Source organism: Pseudonaja textilis, chromosome 18 (genome assembly GCF_049901715.1).
Source record: "Pseudonaja textilis isolate UNSWEBS1 chromosome 18, rPseTex1.2, whole genome shotgun sequence".
NCBI classification, from domain to species: domain Eukaryota; kingdom Metazoa; phylum Chordata; class Lepidosauria; order Squamata; family Elapidae; genus Pseudonaja; species Pseudonaja textilis.
Window position 1 is genome coordinate 6391942 of NC_142007.1, and position 24682 is coordinate 6416623.

At 53.9% G+C, this 24682-nt stretch overlaps 2 protein-coding genes across 2 annotated transcripts; both read right to left on the reverse strand.

The window, feature by feature from the left end:
* Positions 1-2543: 2543 nt before the first annotated feature.
* DDI2 (DDI proteasomal shuttling factor 2) lies at positions 2544-13460 on the reverse strand. The gene is given in 10 exon segments (XM_087914790.1): positions 2544-3061; positions 3064-4229; positions 7531-7720; positions 8449-8552; positions 8651-8779; positions 8963-9090; positions 9187-9313; positions 10125-10400; positions 11040-11169; positions 13244-13460. Coding segments are annotated over 10 exon segments (2763 nt in total). The 5' UTR covers positions 13382-13460; the 3' UTR covers positions 2544-2686.
* Positions 13461-17254: 3794 nt separating this feature from the next.
* Positions 17255-24594, reverse strand: DDOST (dolichyl-diphosphooligosaccharide--protein glycosyltransferase non-catalytic subunit). The gene is made up of 11 exons (XM_026715750.2): positions 24420-24594; positions 24207-24317; positions 23060-23146; positions 22084-22187; positions 21854-21948; positions 21690-21783; positions 20612-20760; positions 19479-19626; positions 19235-19355; positions 18232-18338; positions 17255-17658 (listed from the first exon to the last, which is right to left on the reverse strand). The coding sequence occupies exons 1-11, from the start codon at positions 24565-24567 to the stop codon at positions 17509-17511; spliced, it is 1314 nt and encodes a 437-aa protein (XP_026571535.2). The 5' UTR covers positions 24568-24594; the 3' UTR covers positions 17255-17508.
* Positions 24595-24682: the final 88 nt, after the last annotated feature.

The following is a 24682-nucleotide window of genomic DNA, read 5'->3' on the forward strand; positions in this document are numbered from 1 at the left end:
CCTTGAGCAGGGCGGGTTGGACTAGAAGACCTCCAAAGTCCCTTCTGTTATTTCGTACTTCTGCCACCCCTGTGCAAAAGCTGGCCTAGGCCGCCGCCGCCTCCTTCTCCACCCCACCTTGGACACTTTCCAAGGCTTCACCTGTTGAACCGGTCAGGCCTGATAAGTCAAAGAAGCCACAAGAAGGAAGAGGCGTCGCCGCGCACGCCCACCCAGCCTCGGCAAGACCAGCCAGGCAACCCAGGAGCTACCAGTTCCTTGCCAGCTTGGGGGAAGGGAGAAGACGCTGCGGGCGCTTCCAAAACCTGTCGCGCCAGCAGCGGGTGGAAGGGCTGGTTTTTCTGGCCGGTGGCAACAAGCAGAGAGCACTGAGAACCATCGACCGCATTGCACGGAGCCAGCCTGCTGGGATGGACGCCTCGCTTGGACGTGGCATCGATGCCCGGCTGGGGAAAGAAATCGGCAAAGCGAGGCGAGGCGAAGCTACAGCGGCGTCCTTAATGTTTACCCCCAGAAAAGGGACACCGCCAGCACACAATCGCTGCCTTCCGTTTTCCCCCCTCGGTTGCCCCGTCAAATGCCCGACTTTCTTTGACCCTGGCAACCTTCCGATTTGGCCAGAGTGGCTCCCGTAAAAAAACAAATCGATCAATAAATAAAACCGGACAACGGCAATGAGAAAACACATCTTTTATTTTTTTAAAATCCAAAACGTTTACAGGTTTTCTCCCAGTTGAGAAGCAAACCGCCCCACACCTCTCAGCCAAAGACGTCCTGATTTTACTTTATTGGGTTTTTTTTTGGTAAAAAGGAAGAGGCGAGCTCCCAAGATGGCGACCGTTCGTGGGCAAAGAGAACGGTCGACCCAGCGGGCCGAGACAAGGGTGAAGAAGGGCAGCCCGGTAACGTGGCAGGCAGATTCCTGAGAGGGCCCACCCCTTCCCCCCCCCCCAGCCGTTGCGTGTGGCACCCGACTCGAGGGGTGGCTAACCGGTGACCCAGGCCTTCGTTTGGCCTACGAGGAGGGAGCAAGATTCCAGACCGGCCCTCCCGTGAATTATACGCAGGGCCAGTACGACAGGCCAGTGCTTTGGCAGGCTGTCACCACGGTGCCAGTATCACCCACTCTCTGCCAGGAAGTGCCGCCTTCCAAAGTCACCCAAAGGTGTCTTTCCAAAGCATCACCCCCTCGGCTGGCCTTCCAGGATTCTCCTGCCCCGTTTGCAAAGGTTTAGCCCTGCTTCTGCACCCGTGTCCAGAGAGGCAGGCCCCTTCTGGGGCAGCTGACCAAGGGAGCTCTGGCCATGCGGAGACCCCCGCTACCTTCCCGTAGAAAGAGGTGGGGGGAGGGTCTCCCCACCCCGGCCGTCTGAAACCGGCAATCCTAGCCGAGAGCCAACAACATTTGTCAAATCAAAAGAGACGTCGCTTGTGCGCCCGCCCACCCACCCATTTCAAAACTCTCCCTTCGTGCTGAATTACGGGGAGGTGTGTCCCCCCCCTCCCAAGATTTCTCAAGCGGCAGAGAAAATTCAGAAGCCCCTTCCCCGCCTTTTCTTAACTTCAAACGCCATCGAATCTCGCCAAAGCAGAAGTCTCCAAACGTGGCGGCTTTTAAGGCTTTTGCGGACTTCAACTCCCAGAATTCTCCAGCCAGCTTATGCTTATAAGATGCGAGCTTATGAGTTGAAGTCCAACGGGCTGGAGAATTCTGGGAGTTGAAAGTCCACAAGTGGCCAAGTTTGGAGGCCCCCGCGCCAAAGGCATGGGCTGCCCCCTTTACGGGGCGGAAAATGATCAGCAGCTACTAATTCCCCGCCTTGCATTTCAAATCCCCCCAATGCTGAAGGCTTGTTAAGGGAAGCTCCCAGCGAGCAGCCCCCTCCCCTAACCTCCCCCCCAAAGAAAAACTGGAAAAACCCCCAGAGCTCATCCATCAACCTCCTCTCTGACCTAAGCTCTGCTATCACCACACCAAGACCCGCGGCGTTGTGCCAACCCACCACCGTATTCCAAAAGAAGGGCCAGAATGCACACACACACACACACACACACACACACACACACAGGGCCCCTTGGGACCAGCCTGAGGGGCTGACCCAGCAGCTGCAGCTATACCCCACACGATACCCCCAAACCGCTGCCCCCTTGGAGGGCTCTGTCTGGGGAAGGAACGTCCAATTTTCACCCCACGGCTGCAAGCTAAAGCAGAAAAGGAGCCCCAGCCACACGGCTGGCATGCAGCGTCCCCGGCGGGGGCCAGAAAAGGGGGGTGCCAGGCACCATCCCTGCTCCTGGCACTCCGCCAAGGTGAGCACCCCAACCCCTCGGAGCCGGGTCTACACTTTCTAAGCCCTACGTTTGCATATTGTTCTACAGAAACCCCATAAGTTTTAAATACGAAGTTTATTCCGAAAACGTAGCCGAGGAGGATTAGCAACCGTCAATCTCAGGATTCCATACGGATGCCAATAATAGTTGCTTCTTTAAAACGGCCCCAAATTCAACCAGGGGAAAATAGGGGGATGGTCCTGGTTGAAAAGAAGGGCTGTTTTTTTTTTTCCTTTCTCCGCTCTCTTAAATTACAACAAAATTTTAAAAAGGTACAGCTGGATCAAACCCAGCCACCGGGGGACAGGACGGACGGACGGACGGATGGAGACTCTTCCAAGAAAGGCAACCTCGGCTACGTGGGAACCACGATGTTCCTGGCTAGTAAGATCAGCAGGGCCAGGTCGGCGTTGCCCCCCGCATGCTCCAGAGCTTCTCCAGCTTCTTGGGGTGTAAAGCCAGCCCCCACAATCTGATCGAGGTTTGAGGTGAGGGCCGGAGGAGATCGGGGCTCCAAAGCCACGGGGAAGGACGAGGGCTCTGGCTCGGCCTCAGGGTGCTCGCTGGAGTCTCCCCCTTCCTCCGGGGGGAAGGGCTGCCACTGCCCTGGTCTGCCCAGGAGTCGGGAGGGCCAAGCGAGGTGAGTGAGCTCTGCCCCACCGCAGCGCAGCCAGGGTGCTGCCCAGAGGGTAGTAAGAGCTGGGCCGGATTTCTCAGGCACTCCTTGGCCTGCGGTGGAGGCCAGGCCACCAAAGGACTTGCCGGGACAGTGTCGCCACAGCCGGAGGCCCCCTGAGCAACCTCCTGCTGCCCGCCAGCTAAGCGGGGCTCCTCCAGCATCTCTATCCCGGCCTCCAAGCAGGGGGCTGGGCGGGAGAGGGCCGGGTCCTGCCTCGCTTGCTGCTCTCGGGAGGGCAAGGCCTCCTCGGCCGCAGCGGACTCTTCCGGAGGAGCCTCCCGCGAGGGGCAGCTCTCTGCCTGCTGAGCGCCCTCTCTTCGGAAGCCGTGCCTAGAACTCACCACCAGGAGCCGGTGCAGCTCCTTCAGGGCCGAGGCGAGGGAGATGCCCGCCTCTTCCTCTTGATCCTTGGGCCGGCTAGCGGCGGCATTCCCAGGCGGGGTCGAGCCACTCGCCGTGGGGAGACTGAGGGGCAGGGGAAGGCTGCGGCATTTGTGCAAGCCCAGCTCCGTCCCGGGGCCTGGGGGGCTCACGTCGGCGGACTCGAGGAGGTGTGGGTCCGAAGCCTCTGGGGCAGGGGGGCCTTCAAGCAAGTGGTCATCTCCTGGCGGCTGGGCTGGGCTCCCCTCCGGCCTCTCTCCGGCCCCTCGGGAAATCTCCTCTTCCTCAACGGCAGCAGCCAGCGGTGAGGAAACGTCCCCCACGCACTGAGGCTCCCTCCATTCCCCCAAAGGGGGCTCCTCCCCGGGGGTCCTGCTATCCCTCCGGAAATCCGGAGGAAGCTCTGTGGGCTCTAGCCGCAGGGGGGCGTCGGGCTCGGTCATCTCTTGGGATGGGCTGTTTTCTCCCGCCACCTCCTGAGGCTGGCGGCCAGGAGCGGCCTCCTCCGGCAGGCAGCTGGAAGCAGCATGTACCTTTTGGGGGGTCGTTGAGCCCCCCAGCTTCAGTGGGGAGGCCGGGGGCTCCTTGCCCCCTGACCCTCCCCAGGGCCCCAGCAGAGAATCCAGGGATTTCCCAGCCGCTCTGGGACATTCGGGCTCTTTCCGGCTACTGAGGGGAGAGCAGACGGCCGGATCGGAGGCTGAGCGATCGAGCGATCGGCTTGCGGGACTGTCGGCGATCTTCAGACCAAGTTCTGGAAAACAAACCGGAAGTTTAAAGCTGTCCGGAGTCGGTTGCGACGGAGCTTCGAGTGAGGTAGTTTCTGTATCTCTATTCTCTGCGCACACAAGAGGAGAGAAGAAGAAAGGGAGAAATGAGAATCCCCAAAGATGGCTGGGGAAACGGGGAGCCCCCTCCCCAAAAGCAACCAACAAGGGGGTGCAAGCAGGAATGGCTCTTCTGCCCCCCTCCAACCTATCCCCAAGCAGGCTCCTTCCCCCACTTCCCCCCCTCCCCCCTTTCGGGGCCAGGCAGGCAGGCCAAACATCTACAAGCCAGCATCAAACCATGCATCCGTCAAGGGCAACCCCTGCCCCCCTTCAATTTCACCGCACTTAAAAAGATCTTAAACTGGCCGCAATGGCCACTTCCTGGCTTCCCAGGACGGGCAGAAGAAACCACAACCCCGTTGGCGGAGGCCCCTCCCCGCCTTGCAAGAGGCCAGAAGAAAATTGCTCTGCCAGGTTTCCAGGTGAGGGTGGGGCCCCATCGGGTTAGCGCAAGCCAAGCTCCTCTCGTGCTAGATGCCCCGCATGCATTAGCCAAAGTCGTGCTCAGCGAAGAAACGGGCACCGCTCTCCGAGGGACAGGAGCGGGGGGAGAAGAAAGCCAGAAACGCCGCTTGGGACCGCAGAGGTCCGGCCGAGCAATCCGGCTGCCAAGCCGTAGGATCGACACCGCTGTGTGCCATGCGGCGGCCCCCCTCTGCTGCCATTGTTTCGGCAAGGACGAGCTTTGCGGCCCAGGAGCGTCCTGACGAGCTCGCTGCTGCTCGAGTCCTCCTCTGCACCCCCCCTCACCGGTCCCGGATTCCAGGTCAGCGGTCCCTTGCCCCTCCTCCCCCTTGCAGGAGCCACGAGAGGGAGGAAGCGCTTGGCAGTACCTGGTGTGTGGCCCTCTCCAGCGGCAGCAAAACCACATTACATGCATCTAGGCTTCTGGCATTCTGTTTGGATTAGGAGACAAACACACCAAACGTGGATTAGCCGACGCCACATGCACCGCGGTGGCCCTGACACCGGCCCTTCCTGCCCTCCCTCCGCCCCACCGCTCCTGGTCCAAAGTCTTCCAAAGTTCTCCTCTGTCAGCGGCCTCTGGCTCTCCTCCTCCTTCCTGGCTCTAGGCTCAACTACAACGCTGACTCCTCTTGGTGGTGGCGGCGGCTGTCTGTCTGTCTGTCTGACGGCTGCGGCGCTTCCTCCTCCTCCTCCTCCTCTTCCTGCCCGCCTTTCCTGATGGGGAACACCGGAGCCCCCCTGGCCTCGCCCGGATGGCGGGGACGGGATGGGACTCTGCAGCATTTCTTGTCCCGGATCATCCTTCAACGCCAGCTAGGCCTCGGGTGCCTTAGCTCAGGCCCTGCTGCGACCCCCTCCCCAAGGCCTCCGGCAGGAAACTCTCTTCTCTCCTGATCTTGGGTGACTGTCCTGTCCTGTCCTCTCTTCCCTGGACTTTCTCAGGAGCTCTTTCCGCTTCCTGTCCTTTGAGCTGGCTGTCGGGACAGGTGGAGAGCCAGCGAGGCTTATGCCCGCCGATTCCTCCGTTCTCCGTCCGTCTCCGTCACAGTGCCCTCCAGATCCAAGGCACAATGGAACTTCGCCCCCGAAGGAGGCCCACGGCTTTCTCTTTCTCTCTGTCTGTCTTTCTCTTTTCTCTCTTTCTCTCTCTCTCTCTCTCTCTCTCTCTTCTGTTCCTCCGCAGACTGGGATGCTTGCTCTCCTCACCAGGCCTACGCTCATCCCGGTCCTTAGCAGACGTTTTGGGACAAAAGGGGGACGCTGCAGCCCCGCGAAGAAGAAGACACAGCTTCTGCAACCCACGGCAAAGGACAGCGGCTGAGGGACGGGGCCGAGAAGGACTCGTGGGTCCCAGAGCCTCCCGTGGGGACAGAGAGCTCTATCAGGAAGTAGCCAGGCCTGGCCAGCCGGCAACGGGGATGCAGGAAGTGATGTCAGAGGGCAAAGGGCATTCCGAGGGGGTGGGTGGGTCTGGGGACTGCTCGGTGCCTAAGTAAAACTCAACGCTAAGCTGGATGTCTTAAGGGAGAGTTCTTTTAATGCCAGGAGATAAGGATACAAAGCACTTGAGACTGACCACAAAGCATTTTTCTCTGGGGGAGGGAGGGGGCAGGGGGACGGGGAGAAGAGCTGCTATAAGAGGGTGCAAAGGGGGTGAGCTGAGGGGCTGGAGGAGGGGCGGCGCTTTCTTCGCCTGGATTTCTGGCGCTGATATCTGAGGCGGCCATCTTGCACCAATCCACCTGTAACTTAACGGGGCCAAAAGAAAAGGGGGGATGAAGGATGTCTACCCCCACCACCAAAAAAAACCAGACCGAGTTACTTTCGCTGCCTGATGCTAGGTCTGTCTCTGCTTCTGGGAGCTGGGGGGGGAGGGGGGGCAGGGAGGGGGCAGTCCCACAACAAGCCCCCTCTGAGTCCACAAGTCCTTATAGGACAGGGGTCTCCCACCTTGGTCACTTTAAGACTGGTGGACTTCAACTCCCAGAGTTCCTCAGCCAGTCACAGCAACAGGAAGTCTAAAGCAAGGGGTCTCCCACCTTGGCTACTTTGAGACGTGTGGACTTCAACTCCCAGAATTCTCCAGCCAGTTATGCTGGCTGGAGAATTCTGGGAGTTGAAGTCCTAACTGGCTGGAGAATCCTGGGAGTTGGAAGTCCAAACTGGCTGGAGAATCCTGGGAGTTGGAAGTCCACACCTCTTGAAGTGGCCAAGGTGGGAGACCCCCCCTGCTATAGGACATCAAGGCCCGGAGAAAGGGTGGCCTCACCCTCGAGAGAGCTGCCCCAGGGCAAGTGGGGGGGCGCGCACGGAATAGAAGAGCGGCCTTAGAGAAAGCGAAGCCTACGCGTTCGACTGGAAAAGAAACTCTGCACGAGGTCAGAGAGCGCGTGTTTTCGTCCTAGGCGCCGCTGAGGATGACCGCCGGAGATGCAACATCGGTTGAAGGGAATTAAAATTACTCACCTAAAGGTTTCCTACTTTGGATAACTGGGGTAATGGGAGGGCAATGTTAAAACCTCTGCTTAATAGCTCCCGAAGGAGGCCGAAATTCTTGGCGGTCCCACCCCAAAAAGGCCGTGGGAGTTTCCTCTGTTGCAGCCCCATTGATCTGCCCCCGCCCCCCCAAGGCCCGACTTTTCCTGGACGCTCCTTCCAGATTAAGAACAAACCAAAAGTGCTTTCCCCCACCCACCCCCCCAAATTTCAGCACCACAACGCCAGCCTGAAGTCCATTCGAACTCAAAAGAGCAAAACTACCCCCTCTCTGGCCAGGGCCCCCGACCCTCCTTGCCAGGAGCCGGCCCGGGGCCGCTTCCTCCCGGCCCTTTACCCGCCTACCTGCTTCCTCGGCAGACTTCTGAAGGGCTTCGGCCAGCTCTTGATCGGCCAGCTCGTCGGGTCGCATGTCCTCCCGGCCCGGCCCGTAAGCCAGCTTGGCGCACTCAGGAAGCTCGCCCTCGGGCAGAAAGGCCGTCTGCGAGCCGGTGGTGCCGATCACCAACATGTTGTTCTTCAGGTCGATGGAGCACTGGGGAGGGAGGGAGGGAGGGAAGCTGCCCACAAAAAGCCAAGAAGGGGACCTCCTTGTTCTGACCAAGGCTTCCCGAGACCGTAATTAAGCACAGGCTTAGTTAAAACAACACTCGTTTTATTTCAACGCTGGGAATTATGCGCATTCCCAGCCTGTAATGAGTCCTAGTTTCTCGAGATAAGCACCCACCTTTCTCTCCTTTGAATTGCTGCTAACAACTAAAGCGCTCAATGAACTCTAAAAAACTAACTAAAGTATAAAGCTTGCACAGAGCTTCAAGGATTAATCTGAACTGAACAAATGACTTTGCTTCCTGCAAAGGTGTCTCTACCTTTGCACTTCCTTTATACTTTACGCGAAAGGCAATCACCTCCAAGTCTCATTCCCCAGTCTCCCCTTTTGTCTCAGCTTCTCTTGCCTTCTAGCAGCTCTGCGCATGCGCGCCCTGGGAACAGGCTCCCCTGGTTCCTCTGCCTCGCTGCTGCCAGACTCCGGAGGGTGCAGAGGCTCCGGAGTCAGCACCCCACTCCCAGATGGCCCTGGCCCCATCTCTGCATCGCGCGCAGGACCCTCGTCCGAGTCCTCCCCAGACTCCCGGACTGGTCCCTGCTCTTCCTCACTGTCTGATTCCGTTGCCGTCTGCGCAGGCTGCCGGCGAACCACGACGCTCCTGCCTGCGAGGGAGGGGCCCCTCCTGCCAGCCTCAGGTGCCCGCCGCCACTCACCTGGTGCCTCTTCAGCATGTCCAGGCCCAGCAGCATGTCCATGGGCTGCTCCTCCAGGATGGAGAAGGAGCACGGGAGGAAATCCCCTTCAATCTGCACCTGAGCTGCGGCAGAAAACAAGGCGGGTAGGCGTTCCTCCCGCCCAGAAGCCAGCCCCCGTGGCGGGAGGGCGTTGCCGGCGGCCTCCTCCCCAGACACCTACCCAGGTGCACCCTGCCAATGATGCGCTGGGTGCCCACGCCCCGGGCGATGCCGGCCCAGCGTCGGTCCACCAGTCGCATGATGTTGCAACGCTCAGCACACGCCTGGCTCATGATGGTCATCTGGGCACCTGCCAAGAGGCCACGCCGCATTGGAAAGGCCCCACACCCCAAAGGGAACCTCAGCCCCGCCGTCCTCCCCGTCTGGCGTTGTCCCGCCACTGGCCTCCCTTAGATCCCCCACCCCGCAAGCGTGGGCCAGCCACGCCCAGGTGGCGGGAAAGGGAGAGGAAATGGGGGGGAAGCAGTCCCACCTGAGTCCACGAAGGCCTTCACGGGGTGGCCGTTGACCTTGCAGTTGATGTACAGCATCACCACCTGGCCAAAGCTCTCAGGAGCCTCTTCCATTGCGATGGTCATGTTCTCCTCGATGTTCTGCTGCCTGGGAGACAGAACGCCAAAGCTGGTCAGAGGCCTCCTTGGGGCCGGCTACCCTCCAGACCCCAGCCCACCGCTCCCTCCCCGCCAGCCCGCTAACCTAATGTCCTCCTCGATCTTGGCCTGAGCTTCCAGGTCAAAAGGGTCGGCGGAAAAGAGGCGTATCCTCTCCTGCTCCCGGCGCACCCGGTCCTGCTGCTGCTCCACCAGGACTTGAGTGAATTTCTCTGGGACACAAAACACGGGGCGGGTGGGTTTGTGAAAGCCGTAGGGCGGTTTAGTTTAGCTTAATTATCACGGCACATCGTACAACGAAATTAAACCCCCTTTTCAGGGTACTATAGAATTCAACAGAGCTCCTGCCCTGGGATAGAAGATGCTTTTCAGCCTATTTGTCCTCGTTTTTATTATCCTGTACCGTCTGCCAGATGGTAATAGTTAAAAAAAAAAAAAAGGGTTCCCAGGATGAGATGGATCTTTGAGGATGTTTTGAACTTTCTTAAGGCAGTGAGAGCTATAAAGCTCTTCCAAAGAAGGTAGAGGGCAACCCATGATCTTCTAGGCAATGACATTAACCCTCTGGAGTGCTTTCCTATCTGCCGTTGTGCAATTGGCAAACCATACACAGGTGCAATAAGTTAAGATACTTTCTATGGAGCTGCGGTAGAAGGTCACCAGCAGTTTTTCATTCCGTTGTTGTTTTCTGAGAAGTCTCAGGTAGTCTAATCTCTGCTGGGCCCTTTTGACCAGGGCTGCAATGTGAGCCTCCCAGGTCAGGTCCTCTTTTAGGGTAACACCCAGAAAACTGGCCACTTGCTCCACTCGGTCTCCGTTGATAAGATGTCTGATCTGTTCCTTCTATAGTCCAGTCTAAGCTCCTTGGTCTTATTGGTGTTGAGGACCAAGTTGTTGTCTCCACCCCACGAAAGCAACCGGTCCACCTCATCTCGGTAGGCAGACTCATCCCCACCTATTCCTCCTGTCCTGTTCCTCCTCCACCCACCCTTCCTTCCCACACCCCCTTCCAGCAGGACTCACCCAGGTCTCCGCTGAGGAGCGCCTCGGCCAGAGGCGGGTTGCGTTCCTTCAGCAAGGACAGCTCGTGGGGGTTCGCCAGCAACATGGCTCGCAGGAGGGCAGGGTTGTCCAGGCCCTGAGGGATGGACGGCGGGTCGGGAAGGGCTGGCGGGGCCGGGGCCTGTGAGGGAGCTGGTGGGGCCGGGACCGGGACCGGGGGAGGCGGCTGTACAGCCTGGGAGAACTGGGTTGACGTCCCCGGCACGGCGATGCTGCTGAAATCTATCCTGGGCATTCCTATTTGCGATTGGGGGGTGGGGGGGTGGGGGGGTGAGAGAAGAAGACAACAGCCAATCAGCCTCTACAGCCTTGCAGAAAAGAGAGGCACACCTTGCAAGATTTCGAACTTGGCGCATCCGTCCACAACCGGGCTTGAGATGGGCCGGTGAGGTAAGAAGGCCGTTCCCCTCCTCCGACGCTGCGTCGGCTCCCCGGAATTTGGAAAAGGTGACCCCCCCACCCCCCCCCACTGTGACCTCCAGGTAGGATAAAGGCATCATCCAGGCTGCTCTGGGACGAAACGGAGGGAGGGGGCGGTGCGTTTATATGACGACTCTGAATGCGCCTTGCGTTCTGCTCCTGCGTTCCCGCCCCCTATTCCTGTGAAATCCACATTTTTTTTCTGCACGGAATTCCAGAGGGGGTGGGGGGTGGGTGGGAAATCAACCCTCAAGGATTAAACAATTTTGGGGAGCTGCCTTAAGCTCCGGGGAGGAAGGGGAATCTTCCCCGCTTTCTAAAAAACTTTGACCGGTTGCAACCCCGAGGAGCTACCAAAGTTGCGGTTGCCGGCAGATTAAACAAGACAGAAAGTGGGGCGGGGGCTCTGCCCGAGGCTGGCCAGGCCAAAGAGGAGGATGTAGGGGGGTCTCTTACCAGGAAAGGGGGCCTGGGACTGTGCCTGCCCATTCTCTACTTGCTGCAGGATCACCACATCTCCGTCCTTCAGGCCATACGATGCCAACGACCGGTGGTTGTCGGTGAGCGGCTGCTCGGCGAAGATGATCTGAGCGGAAGAGGCACCGTCAGCCGTTCAAAAGGAAGCGGCCCCACTGGGTCACCGGGGGTCAGGCCAGCCTCGGACCCCAGAGCTATCCAGCCTAGAAAGGCAGCCCTGCCTGAAGCACCGAAGCCACCGGACAAAAGCAGCCCAGCCAAACTGGGCCGAGGCAGCGGTCGTTTCCTCTCGGCGAGCCCATCCCGGACTTGACCCCCTTCCTGGAGAGATTTTTTTCCCCCCCAAAAGCATCAAATACAAATCACGTTGTAGCTTGGAACGACTGGAAAAAACACTTATTTTACAGCTCCAATATTCCAGCTCTTAATGATCTCACGGTCTGACCCAACCTTACTTTTAGTCTAAACGCAACTGCCTTCCGCCCTCCCTGGTCCTGCCATCTTCCACAAAAGTTCCCCCTGAGGTGATCTAACTCGGGTTAAAACGACTCCCAGAAACGTTTCCCGACAGTGGCAGGAAGTGGATCCCGCTGGGGCCCCGGAGACACTGCGCGGATCTGGCAGAAAGCACTGCCTGAAAGAGCGCCAGGGAAGACGCCTCCAACCCACACTGCCAGCGGTGCCGCCGCGGATGCCTGCAAGCCAACCGACCGGTACAAAAGATTGTGGGCTGGCCGGTTAGGTCAGGAACTGGATCCTCTGCTCCTGAAGGAGGGATCAGAATATCAGGAGAGGATTTGGGTGCCCAAAGTGGCTGCAGGGGGCACCGCAAAGCTTTGCCCAATTGGGAGGGATCTAAAGACGAGAGACAGGCCGCGGAAAGAACCGGGAACCCAGTTCAAATCAGGCACCCTGGCGCCTTCTGCAAGTGCCCCCACAAGGAAACTAGGCAGGCAGTGCCCGGTCTGGGTACAGACGAAGCAACCACGAATGAATCTACGTGTCCCAGGACGATGTTGTGGGATTCAATCTGGATTGGTCACCAAGTCCAGAGGTTGCATCTTCTGAGCTTTCGGACTCTGGAGCCCATCTGAGGAACGGGGAGGCAAAACCCCCTCTGGTCCCAGTGGCCGACCCCAGATCGGACCCTGCAGAGTCTCAGGGCACCCTCAGAAGAGACGGGCCGGGAGGGGCAGGAAGGCAGACGACCACAGGACCCCAAAAGATGAAGGGGCAGCCAGCGGGAAGATGGGCCATCCGCAGAGACGGACTCTCAACCCTGGCAACTGGCCAGCTTGTTCCGCAGCCAGAGAGCTCCCTGCCACTGACCCCATTTCCTATTGCAAGAAGGCTCCAGGGTGACCCCCAAAAAAGCACCCCTCCCAACCTAAGGGGCTTTGGGACCCCTGCCCAGCTGTGAGGGGGGGTGTGAGACCAGCCACCCCACAAAACGCTTCCCCATCCAAATGCATTGGGGCCCTGCCCAGCTGCGGGGGAAGAGGGTGAGACCAGCCACCCCATAAGCGCCCCTCCCAGGTATCCGAGGGCTTTGGGACCCCTGCCCAGCTGTGAGGGGAGGAGTGACCAGCACCCCCAAAACGCTTCCCATCCAAATGCATTGGGCCCTATCCAACCACGGGGGGAACAGCCACCTCACCAATGCCCCCAATATCCGAGGGCATGGGGACCCCTGCCCACCTGCGGGGAGGGAAGAGGGTGAGACCACTCACCCCATGAGGCGACTCCCCCTGGGTATCCGAGGGCATGGGGACCCCTACCCAGGCATAAAATGCCCCCCCAATATCCGAGGGCATGGGGACCCCTGCCCACCTGCGAGGGGGGAGGGGAACCAGCCAGCCCACCAAACGCTTCCCCATCCAAAGGCATTAGGATCCCTGCCCAGCTGCGGGGTGGGAAGAGACCAGCCCCCTCCATATAAGCGGCCCCCACCGGTATCGGGGGAGGGCATCGGGACCCCTGCCCAGCCGCGGGGGAAGACCGGGCGGGGGGGCGCAGCTGCAGGAGGGGAGGGAGGCGGCCACGGGCGCTGCGGAGCCAGCCCGGCTCGCCCCCTCCCCGCCAACGGGCCCGCGCAGGGCTCCCCACGGGGCGGCGCCCGATCCCCAGGGCGACCCCCTTCCACGGCGGGGGGAAGCAAGAGAGACACCGACCGACCGACCGACCTGGCTCTCGGAGGCGGGGACGCCGGACTCGAGGGCGCAGAGGGCCCGGAAGTTCTGGAGCTCGAAGTCGGCGTCCACCTGCAGCGAGAAGGTCAGCTCGGAGCGGTCCCGCCGCAGGCAGAACACCGTCAGCAGCATCGCCTCCGCCGCCGCCGCCGCCGCCGCACCCGCCTCGCCGCTCCGCCGGAAAGCCCCGTCCCCGAGGCGCCGCACGGCTGTGTCGCAAAACGCCGCGCGGAACGGGCGCAGGCGCAGAAGAGAACCAGGAGCCTCGCCCCACGACGGGCGCCGGGCGAGCCGAGCGGAGGGAAAGAGAGCAACCTCTGCCCTCTAAGGGCCACCTCGGGAACGACACGCATCAACGAACGTTTTAAGTTGACTGTCCGCTATTTTTATTAAACGGAAGCCTTATTATTAAAATATAAAATAAAATTTCAACCCGGAGGCTGAAGAGAACAGGCATAGAAGAAGGAAACCGGCTTCAAAAGTCTTAACACTGAATTAAAAAGGCCTTTGGTGGCTTCGACGCTAATGTAAGGGACGGAAAACAGGGCCTTCTTGTGCTCGAAGCAGGTTTAGCACCCACAAAAAGAAATTAAGCTCTTTAATGGGATTTTAAGGTCATTATTATTCCGTACCGTTATTAAAATCCTTATTAAAAAAATAACAGGGCAATTGAAGTCCCGGGCCCTTCTGGACAGATACAGAAGAAGGAATCCTGCTTCAAAACCCTCAAACCAAGGTTTTTTAAAAACTTGGGTGGTTCAATGCCAATATAAGGGACAAAACAGTGCCCTCCTGTGGTCAAGGCAGGCTTAGCACACACACAAAGAAATAAAACCCTTTAATGGCATTTTAAGATTGTGTGTCTGTGTCTTTTATTACAACATATTAAAAAAATAACAGGGCAACAGGGGATCCGAGGCACAATATTACTGTGTCTTTACTATTAAAAGGCTTATGATTAAAATTAAAAGGGCAACTGGAGGCCCAGGCACTACAGAATGAAACCAGCTTGAAAACCAAGTTTGAAAGGCCTATGATGGCTTCAACGCTAATGTAAGGGACAGAAAACAGTGCCCTCCTGTGGTCATGGCAGGTTTAGCACCTACAAAAAATAAATACACTTTTAAAGGTTTTTCAGGTTGGCATTCTGTGTCCAGGGCAATTGGAGTCCCAGGCATTGCTGAACACGCACAGGAGGAGGAATCCTGCTTCAAAAGCTTTAAATCAACTTTAAAAGGCCTATGATGGTTCAATGCTAGCAAGGGACAGAAAACAGTGCCCTCCTGTGGTCAAAGCAGGTTTAACAGCCACAGAGATAAACCCTTTTGATGGGGTTTTAAGATTATTTCTGTACCTTTATTATTAAATGGTTTATTGTTAAAATTAAAAGGGGAAATGGAATCCAAGGTGCTGCTAAACAAGCACAGAAGAAGGAAACCAGCTTCAAAAGCCTTAAACCGAATTAAAAAGGCCTATGATGGCCTCAATGCTTAATTCTAGGGGAAGGAAAACAGTGCCCTCCTGTGGTCAAAGTAGGTTCAGCAGCCACAAAATGAAATAAAACCCTTTTCATGGCATTTTAAGGCTATTATTCTGTGCCTTTATTATTAAAAGGCTTATCATTAAAATTAAAAGGGCAACTGGAGGCCCGGAGGCTGCAAAACAGGCACAGAAGAAGGAAACCAGCTTCAAAAGTCTTAACACTGAATTAAAAAGGCCTTCGATGGCTTCGACACTAATGTAAGGGACGGAAAACAGGGCCTTCTTGGGCTCGAAGCAGGTTTAGCACCCACAAAAAGAAATTAAAAGCTCTTTAATGGGATTTTAAGGTCATTATTATTCCGTACCGTTATTATTAAAATCCTTATTAAAAAATAACAGGGCAATTGAAGTCCCAGGCCCTTCTGGACAGATACAAAAGAAGGAATCCTGCTTCAAAACCCTCAAACCAAGATTTCTTAAAAACTTGGGTGGTTCAATGCCAATATAAGGGACAAAACAGTGCCCTCCTGTGGTCAAGGCAGGCTTAGCACACACACAAAGAAATAAAACCCTTTAATGGCATTTTAAGATTGTGTGTCTGTGTCTTTTATTACAACATATTAAAAAAATAACAGGGCAACAGGGGGTCCGAGGCACAATATTACTGTGTCTTTACTATTAAAAGGCTTATGATTAAAATTAAAAGGGCAACTGGAGGCCCAGGCACTACAGAATGAAACCAGCTTGAAAACCAAGTTTAAAAGGCCTATGATGGCTTCAATGCTAACGTAAGGGACAGAAAACAGTGCCCTCCTGTGGTCAAAGCAGGTTCAGCAGTCAGAAAAAGAAATAAACCCCTGTAATAGGATTTTAAGATTTTATTACTGTGTCTTTATTATTAAGAGGCTTATTACTAAAATTAAAAGGGAAGCTGGAGGCCCAGAGGCTGCAGAACAAGCACAGGACGAGGAAACTAGCTTCAAAAGCTTTAAAGGCCTATGATGGCTTCAGTGCCAATGCTGAGACAGAAAATAGGGCCATCCTGTGGTCAAAATAGGTTTAGCAGCCACAAAGAGAAATACGGGTAGTCGACTTACCGTGACCATTCATTTACCATGGGAATGTAAAAAGTGACTTTATGACCATTTTTCACACTTACGACTTTTTGCAGCACTCCCACAATCACATGATCAATATTTGGATGTTTTGAGAACCGATTCATATTTAGGACGGTTACAGCGAACCAGATAATTTCCTTTTGCGACCTTCTGACAACTGTCGATGGGAAAGCTAGATTCACTTAACACCCCTGGGTTAACTTACCAAGCGCACCGATTCAGTTGCCAAGTGTGGGAAGAAAGATTTCAAAGATGCGGCAACATTCAACTTAAGAACTGTCTCACAGAAATTTTGGGATCAGTGGTGGTCATAAGTCAAGGATTACCTGTAAATCTTTCCGAAGGCATTTGAAGGTTATTAGCATCTTTATTATTAATAGCATAATTATTTTTTAAAAAAGTATCAGGGGAAGAGGAGGCCCCGGGGACTGCAGAACAGGCACAAAAGAGAGAAATCTTAAAAGAATCCTTACACCCAGTTGAAAGTGCCTATGATGGCTTCCTTGCTAATGCTAAGGGGCAGAAAACAGTGCCCTCTTGTGGTCAAAGCAGGACTAGGCCCGATACGATAGCAGTCTCAGGGGCTGCCCCAAAGAAGAGGGAGTCAAGCTATTCTCCAAAGCACCTGAAGACCAGAAACAATGGATGGAAACTTATCACAGAGAAGCAACATGGAATTGGGGAGAAATTTCTCGACAGTGAAGACAATTAACCAATGGAACTGCTTGCCACCAGAAGTTGTAGGTACACCAACAATGGAGGTTGTTAAGAAGAGACTGCACAGCTACTTATGGTAATAGTGTCTCCTGCTTGAGCAGGCGGTTAGACTAAAACCTCCAAGGTCTCTTCCAACTGTTATTATTATTTTACTAGGGCAACAAGAGGCTCGGGTGCTGCAGAACAGACACAGAAGGAAACCAGCTAAAACCCCTTTAAACTGACTTTGGTATTAGTATTAGTAGCTATGTTTTGTTATTAAACACCGCCTTCCTGTGGTAACATCTGGGATTGCAGCCATAAAAGCAACTTTGTAAAGGCCTCCGATTATATTATTGTTGGAATAAAGAATCCAGGTTTGAACAGGCATAAATGGTATTGAATTAGGCCACACGAAAGGGAGCCAGTGTACCCTCTTCAATGGGTATACCCAGCAACAGATACTTACAAGACTGCGAGCCTCCTTGCGAGCTCCCTGCGATTTCCTACAGGCTTCTCCCTTGACTTCCTTTCCCCTCTTAATGCCTGTCCACACAAACCTCTGTGTCGTCCGTGTTATTAAACATGGTAGCCATCAGGTCCCTACAAGAACGTTCACTAAGATGGTGTAGATGAGGAAGGAGCTGCGGTGACCGAAAAGGCAAAACTCTTGCCGCTTCTCTGACATTAACCAGAAAGAGCCCCGGGAAAGGGGGTGGAATGGCGTCTTTATTTTGCAAAATGGAACAAAGGTGGAAGAGAAAAAAACATGGCGTGGAAGCGGAGGGAGGTCAGACCCTCTGGGTTTGGTTCGTTGGCTTCCAGGCTGCCCACGAACGGAAGGAGAAGCCAACTCTTCTCACCCCACTTCTGGCCAATTCTCGGTCCAGAAAAATGTCCCCTAATTTGGAGTCGGCCATTTGGGTGCCAGGACCTCCAAAACGCTGCTCTCCGGTCCGAGTCTCAGTCGGATTTCTCCTTCTCCTTCATGTGCAGGAACACAATGCTGAACAAGAACAGGCCCACCATCATCGAGAAGGCACTGGCGTAGTACGGAAACGCGGAAGGGATGAAGCGCTCGTACTGCGTGTGCTGCAGAGGGCGGACGGACACCTGGCCAGGTGGGGAACAAGGAATTAGTCCCAAGGCAGGCCGGGAATGGACTCTTCCCAACTCCACCTGGAAGGTGGTGAATTTCAGGGGGGCTAAATGCATGTAATCCTATCTGCATGTAGTTTCCCGACAACCATAAACGACGTCCGTAACTCGGCAACTGCTAGATCTCCAGCCCAGATTCCCTGAAAGCCGCCAGCTGGGCCACAGAGACCGGAACATCTGTAATTCAGCACTCTGCTCCTATTAGTCCTCCTACAGGCAGGCCCCCAACCCATTTTGGAGGGAGCAGGCTTCCTCCACCAAAGCTTAGTTCCTGCACAGACAGTAGAGAGGACAAGGATTCTTGCTCAGCCACGTCAGCCGGCAAACTGCTCCGATGAGTGAGGAAGATACTGAGGCCCCGCCGAAAAGCCGGCTGTGACATTTAGCGCAAGAGAACTAGCTGTTTCTCCAGGAAGTTGTGAGTCCTTGCACGTCCCGCGCAAATCCTGCACCGTCTTTTGAGAGGCAGCCCGTTTCTGAAGCCGCTTAAAAGTGTGTTCGGAGGGGATGGGAAAAGAACACAATTACCTGTGTGGAAGAGTAGAGATGCGTGTAGCCAAGACGGTTATAGTCCACCTTGAACTGGAAGACCCCATAGACGTCTGGTAGCTTGAACTGGACGCTGTACTTTCCCCCTGGAAGCCAAGCACATTTCTGGTGTCAGAGCAATCCAGAAGCCAGAAAGCTTCTCGGGCTTTTCTCCAGCCCGCTTGCTGCAGGGCACCAAGAGTTTTGCTTTCCTGACTTTTATGTTTGTGAGGCAGACATCCCTGATCAACAAGAGCTGCTCACGACTGGCAGGGGGACAAAGAGTTTCCAGCCCCTCATCTCTCCAAAGGCCAACTGATCAGAAATCTACAACAGCTACTAAAAAGTCTTTTTTTAAAAATACACTAGCTCGATCCCCGTGCTTCGCCTCGAAACTCTGTGGTCAGGCTTAGTTTTTGGGGAGGAAAATCAGAAGAAAAAAATTCTGCCTCTGCCTACCAGCATCCATCAGTAGTCATCTGGCTAGCATCCTATCAGTGAGTTGAGGGCTGTTTGGAAACTGAAACAGCATTTGTTGTGCGAGCAAGGGGGACAGCAAGGAGCCTGGGCATGGCTTAGCTCAACTGTTCTGTACTAAAGCTGCTTGGTGCTATGAAATTAAAACTGAAACTCCTCTCCTCCCCTTGTGTTTTGCATTTGGAAGAGATTTCTTTTCAGGTGGGGAGGGGAAGTAGAATTCCTTAGCATCAGAGCATGTTAATAATAATAATACAGGAAATACTAATAGCTCTGATGATCATTTTGAAAAATCCTTTCTTAGTGAGCGCCTAGAAGCCAAGAGGAACATACGTGCCTAATTTCAAGTTTGTAGCCTTTACGCTTCTGGAGATTTTGTGATGATGCATGACTGGCATTTCAGACAGCCAGACAATTAATTTTTTTTTTTAATGGACAGTGTGTGCATGAGTTTCTAACCCAGCATAAAAAACCAGCACATCCGCATTTCAAAGATCGACTTGTTATTAAGCGAAAGCTGCCTCACCGTTTTTCTTGAGGAAAGTCCTCACGAAGGGATCAATGCGGACGAACTCCAACTGAATATCATCGCCATCAAAGGGAACCCATTTCCCACCGGACAGCTTTTCTATGACGATGCTGTACTCCTGCAACGGAGGAACCCACCGCCACGTGAAAAAAAAATGGGGGAGAGAAACACCCCCAAAAAAAACCAGCACCAGGAACCCCGAGGTTTTGTGGTAGAGAGAAGACGCTACAAAAGCTCTTACCACCAAGTCGGTGACGGTGTAGGCGCTTGGAGGCGCCTTCTCGCCCACCCGATGGTGAGACACCTCGCCCACACGGAGCACCCCTTCCTCCTTGAAGACCCAGCGGGACAAGGCCATGGCCAGATCGTAATTCCCCGTTTGGGGGTACCTGAAGTAGAGAAGGCAGGTTCTTCTTCTGTCTGCTTACCCAGGGTTGGAGCTCAAGTTCTCGGCCAACCGATCGCTCATTGTGCCTGGCTCACAGCTGGAGGTTGGTGGGAAGATGCTGGGCTGCATCTCAGGTGCTCAAACCACCAAATTTATATAGCAGTCGCACTTAAGATATATACCACTTTATACCTCTTCACAGCCCTCTCTAAAGGGTTTACGGAGTCAGCCTCTTGCCCCCAACAATCTGGGTCCTCCTTTTACCCACCTCAGAAGGATGGAAGGCTGAGTCCACCTTGAGCCTGGTGGGATTTGATCTGCCAAATTGCAGGCAGCCGGCACTCAGCAGAAGTAGCCTGCAGTCCTGTTTCTAACCAATGCGCCACCACGGCTCTTATAAGCACCAGAAATTGGCTGAAATTGTTTTGTAAGCTTCTTAGTACAATTTTTTTTTTTAATTGCTACCTACTGATTTTTTTCAGAATGCGGGTAGCTCTCGACTTATGATCACATTCGGGCCTGGAATTTTATGTTGCTAAGCGAGAAGTTTGTTCAGGGAGTTTTCCCCCATTTTACGACTTTTCTTGCCGCATTTGTTAAGCAAATCGCTGCAGTTTTTCAATTAGTTAACAGGACTGTTAGGTGACTTTGCTGGTCAGAAGATCCCAAAAGGGGATCACATGACCACAGGACATTGCAGCCGTCATAAATGTGAATGAGTTGTCAAGCATTTGAATGTAAGCCACAGGACCCTGGGGAGGCCAGGACATAAGTTTGAAAAATGGTCATAAGTCACTTTTTTCCAATGCCGTTATAACTTTTGGGCGGTCAGTAAATGAACTGTTGTATCAGGTGACGATTTTTTTGTTTTTGTAAGCGATGCTGCAGAGCCTCGCTCAGAGAGTCAACCATGCAAAACCAATGCTGCCTTCTTGCCCTCCCCACATCCCAGCTCTGGAGCTAAGCCGACAACAAGAGCCGCCTGCCTTTGAGAGCCTCCTGCCGCCTTCTGTACCGACGAGGTGAAAAAGGCGTCGCTGAAGAAATCCAGGGAGCCACTGAAGACCACGCGGGCATTATTCCGGGCCTGCAGGCCAGCGATCAGGAGCGTGTTCTTTCCGACAGCATGAGGGTACTGGGGGGCGGAGAGGGGAGAGAAAGAGAGAGACTGCTTTTGCACATTGTTCTTCTAACCTTTGAACATTCTTAATTCATCCTTGTTTTTTAGTACATTTATTTTTTTAAAAAAGAAGCCAACGTAAGTTGTGCAAACATCCTTCTCTTTTCAAGAACTCCAGTGTTGTGGCCTGTCAGCTGTCGGCCCCTCCAATAGCTGAATCAGAGGAGGCGTGGGAGTCAAGGTCAGCTTCAGGCCAACCTGGGAGCTCCGAGGGGGAAGAGGGAATGGAGCTGGCAGAGAGAGACAGAGGCGGAGCCTGGGCTGTCCATCTGCCCTCAGACAGAGAGTCAACAGTCCCCAGGTCTGGAGGCGGCTGATGAGGAAGAGGAGACACAGCCAAGTCCAGTGCCTGATGCGTGGATGTGCAGAAGGCAGAGGAGAGGAGAGCAGTGGAAATCTATGGGCCGGTCCTTGGGACGGAAGAGCCATCACTGCTAGCAAAGCCCCACCTTTGCTCTGGGGATAAAAGGCAGGGGGCGGGGATGAATAGGTGTGGCAGACACCTACTCATCTCCCCTGCTGGACAGACCTGTTAGCCTGAGGTGAAAGAGAAACTTTTTGCTAGCGCTCCTAATAAAGGAAACATTGATTTAACTACAGAGGGTTCGTTCTGTTTCGGGAGCTGGGTCAGAACACCCAGGAATATGGATTCAAACCATGAGGTTGTCTGAAGTCTTTCCAGAAAAAGAAAGCGTTGCCCAACAACCAACAGCGGTGCAGGTCGGAAGCGGAAATCGGAGGGGGGGGGACACATAAGAGAAGCCTCAAAAGCTAGCCGTTTTGAAGGAGGCTCATTAGGCACAGCACGAGTGGGGCTAAAAAGGAGGGGGAGTAGCAGGGCCCCAACTCTCTTGAATGGATCGGGAAGCACAAGTCCCACATACCTGGGTGATAGCTTTGTCAGGAAAGAAGGAATACGAAGTGGAGGAGCCGGTGAGAATATCAAGAACCAAAGGGTTGTCGGGATCAGCCACCATCCTGGTAAGAAAAGGGTTCGTGAGTGGAAGTGGGCAGCCAGAGCATCCTGCTGGGTAGGCACAGGACTTACCCGACTCCCCGGAAAAGAATGGGGTTATGTGGCTTCTTCCCCACAATCGTTGGAGCCTTAAGGAGATTCTCAGAGTCTGCGACGATGAGGGTGTGCTACAGAGGAAAAGAAAGAGACACCTGCTGAATTTCCTAGGAGGTGTCTGACTCGGTGTTGGTCATCCCTGGGAGCAGGCGGATTGTTAAGGGCAGCAGCCGCCAACTGGACCCCTTGTGCTCTGTCCTGCTTACCTGCCCTGGGTCAGAGACATCGTAGTTGTGATGGTCAACCACAGCTGTCTTTTCCTCGTCAAATTCTATCCCGCATTCGCTTCCCAATTCTCGAAGCGGATCGCCTAAGGATGATTAGAAAGCCCATTTGTTGTAGCATCCTTTCCTCTTACCTGCCACCTAAGAGGGTTTCTGATATGCGGGGAAGGCACTTGCAATCAATCCATCTGCACTATCAGAAGGCACAGAAGGGTTTTTGTCTTTTTTAAAAAATCTCAACTTATTTTATAAAAAGATGCAGACTTCTAGAACTACATGGCTCAAAAGCAAGTGCAACTGCCTGTCAGAATATACTCATGAACTGGAATAGATTCAATGGCAACTACAATAAGCCAATGAGGACTGTTTTGGAAACTGAAACGAGAATTAGCCTAGCCTGGAAACTGAAAGTAGCCTAGCCGTGGCTCCATGTTAAGTTCTACAACTCTGCAGCTATGATTGAGATGAAACCACTTCTCTCCTCTTATTTGCCTGCTGATCTACTGAAGATGAAACTAACTTGCCTGCTTGCTGAAGACTGGAGCTCTGCTCTGAATTTGCAACATGTTTCTGTTCTGCGTTTGCTCCATGTTGGAGAAATCTACAACTGGTTTGTAAAATCTACTTATGTTTATAAAGAAGTTAAATGAAGCATCAGCCATTTGTGTTTATTTTTCTGGCGCTGAATTATCACTGCAAAACTCTCAATAGTGCCTGTCTCTGACAATAGCTGCAAAACAGAAGGGATGAATATTGATGATCGATTACTTTTCTCCATCAAGATAAAACTTTACTTTCTACAAACTGCTTAAATGTTCTCCCAGTCCCCAAGTAGGATGGACTTTTGCTGTTTTGGCTTTGGCCAGCCTTGAGATTGAAATAATAAAAAGAATAAAGAAGGGGAGGAATCTCTTCTTAAGTTGAAGACAATCTGTTCCGCTGTGCCTTTTTCACTGACCAATATCTGAACTGGCAGCCACAAGGACGTTTCCACCCCCATCAATGAAAGCAGCAATGGTCTCCACATTGATGTTGCCTCCAAAATCTGAAACACAAATGACCAGGTGGGTTAAATTTCTTGTCACAAGGTCAAAATGTTTACAGTAGTAACAGTATACCAGAGCTAGCAAGTGTGATAAGGCATTGCCAGTGCCTCCTCCTCATCTTCCAGGTCTTCTTCCTCTGACAGCATAGGCTCGGGAATCGGGGCCACAACACTGCACTATCAATGAACCAGACTTCTTTCTTTTCCACAATAGAGATTTCAGACATGTTGTTGGATCAGATGTCTATTTCTTTGGATCTGAAAGTCCCACAGGATCTTGACTAGAATCTATTATTATTTAAAAATTAATCTTCAATTCACAGTCTGGGACTGGTAAAAACTTAACAGTTCAAGATCTAACCAAGGATCTAAGAGGTGTTAAGGTAACGCCTGAGGATATAGGCAGTTCCGAATAAAGTGGTCTTTCTGCATCATCATTATTTCAGTTCACAATCTGGGACTGGTAAAAATGTAACCATTCAAGTCCTAACCAAGGACCTAAGAGCTAGTAAGGTAGCATCTGAATGTTATCATCAACATCATCATTAATCTTCAATTCATTCATCATCATTAGTAATCTTTAATTTGATTCACCATCATTATTAAACTTCAATTCAATTCATCATCATCACTGTTAATGTTCAATTTGATCCACAGTCTGGGACTGGTTAAAACTTAACAATGCAAGTCCTAACCAAGGACCTAAGAGCTGTTAAAGTAACATCTGAGTATATAGGCAGTTCTGAGTAAGGTGGGGTTGTTTATTTTTTTTGCAAAATCAGAATATTCAGGTCTAATAAGTTCAAAATTTCCACGTATCCAGGAAGCCCTTTGGGTATTGCTCCAAGGGCTCCTGTTACTATCGGTACAACCACTGGCTTCTTCCTCCACAATCGCTCGACTTCAATCTGCAGATCGCATTCATTATTTGTTAACTATTATCATTTATTTCGCCCCCGGGCCACTCATCGCTCCCCTCCTTCCAGGCGCCAACAGCAAAGGAAGAGCCCTGGAGCTTTGGTGGGGTGGAGGGAGAAGGAAGAGCGACCCGCCGCCTCACCTTCTACTGAGGGGGAGAAGACCACCAGGTTATCGTACAGGAACTCCCCGTACTTGATCAGGGACAGGCCGGGGTCGTCCGCCGTCCGGAAGGTCAGGTCAAAGCCTCGCTCTGCGGGGGGAAAGGAGAGTGAAGGGAGGCCGCCGCGACCCGTCCGGGGAGGGAGGCCGGGACCACGTTCCCCCCCACCGCCTGCCTTTTCGGCTACCGGACCTGCCAGGCCGCCCAGAAACAGCGAGTGCGTGTCCTTCAGGTTCATGTTCTCCAGAAGCACCAGCGTTCGCGGGCCGCCCCCGCCGGGCACCGCAGCCGTAGCTCCCGCCGCCACCAGCCCTGCCACCAAGAGCAACACAGCCGCCATCTTCTCTCTTCCCTCGCTGGGCGCCCCGGAAGCGAACCCGCCACCCCCCCCAATGAGCTCACAGACCTCGGCCGGAAGAGGCGGGGGGAACCTCAGTGAACCAATGGAGAAGGCA

What these genes read in the sequence shown, in the direction of transcription:
- DDOST (XM_026715750.2), bottom strand. Translation starts at nt 24,567, where the DNA reads ATGGCGGCTGTGTTGCTCTTGGTGGCAGGGCTGGTGGCGGCGGGAGCT. An exon ending in CTTCTCCCCCTCAGTAGAAG is followed by an intron (nt 23,147 to 24,206) that starts GTGAGGCGGCGG and finishes TTTGTGTTTCAG; the next exon opens with ATTTTGGAGGCAACATCAAT. An exon ending in CTGACAAAGCTATCACCCAG is followed by an intron (nt 20,761 to 21,689) that starts GTATGTGGGACT and finishes TCCGCCCCCCAG; the next exon opens with TACCCTCATGCTGTCGGAAA.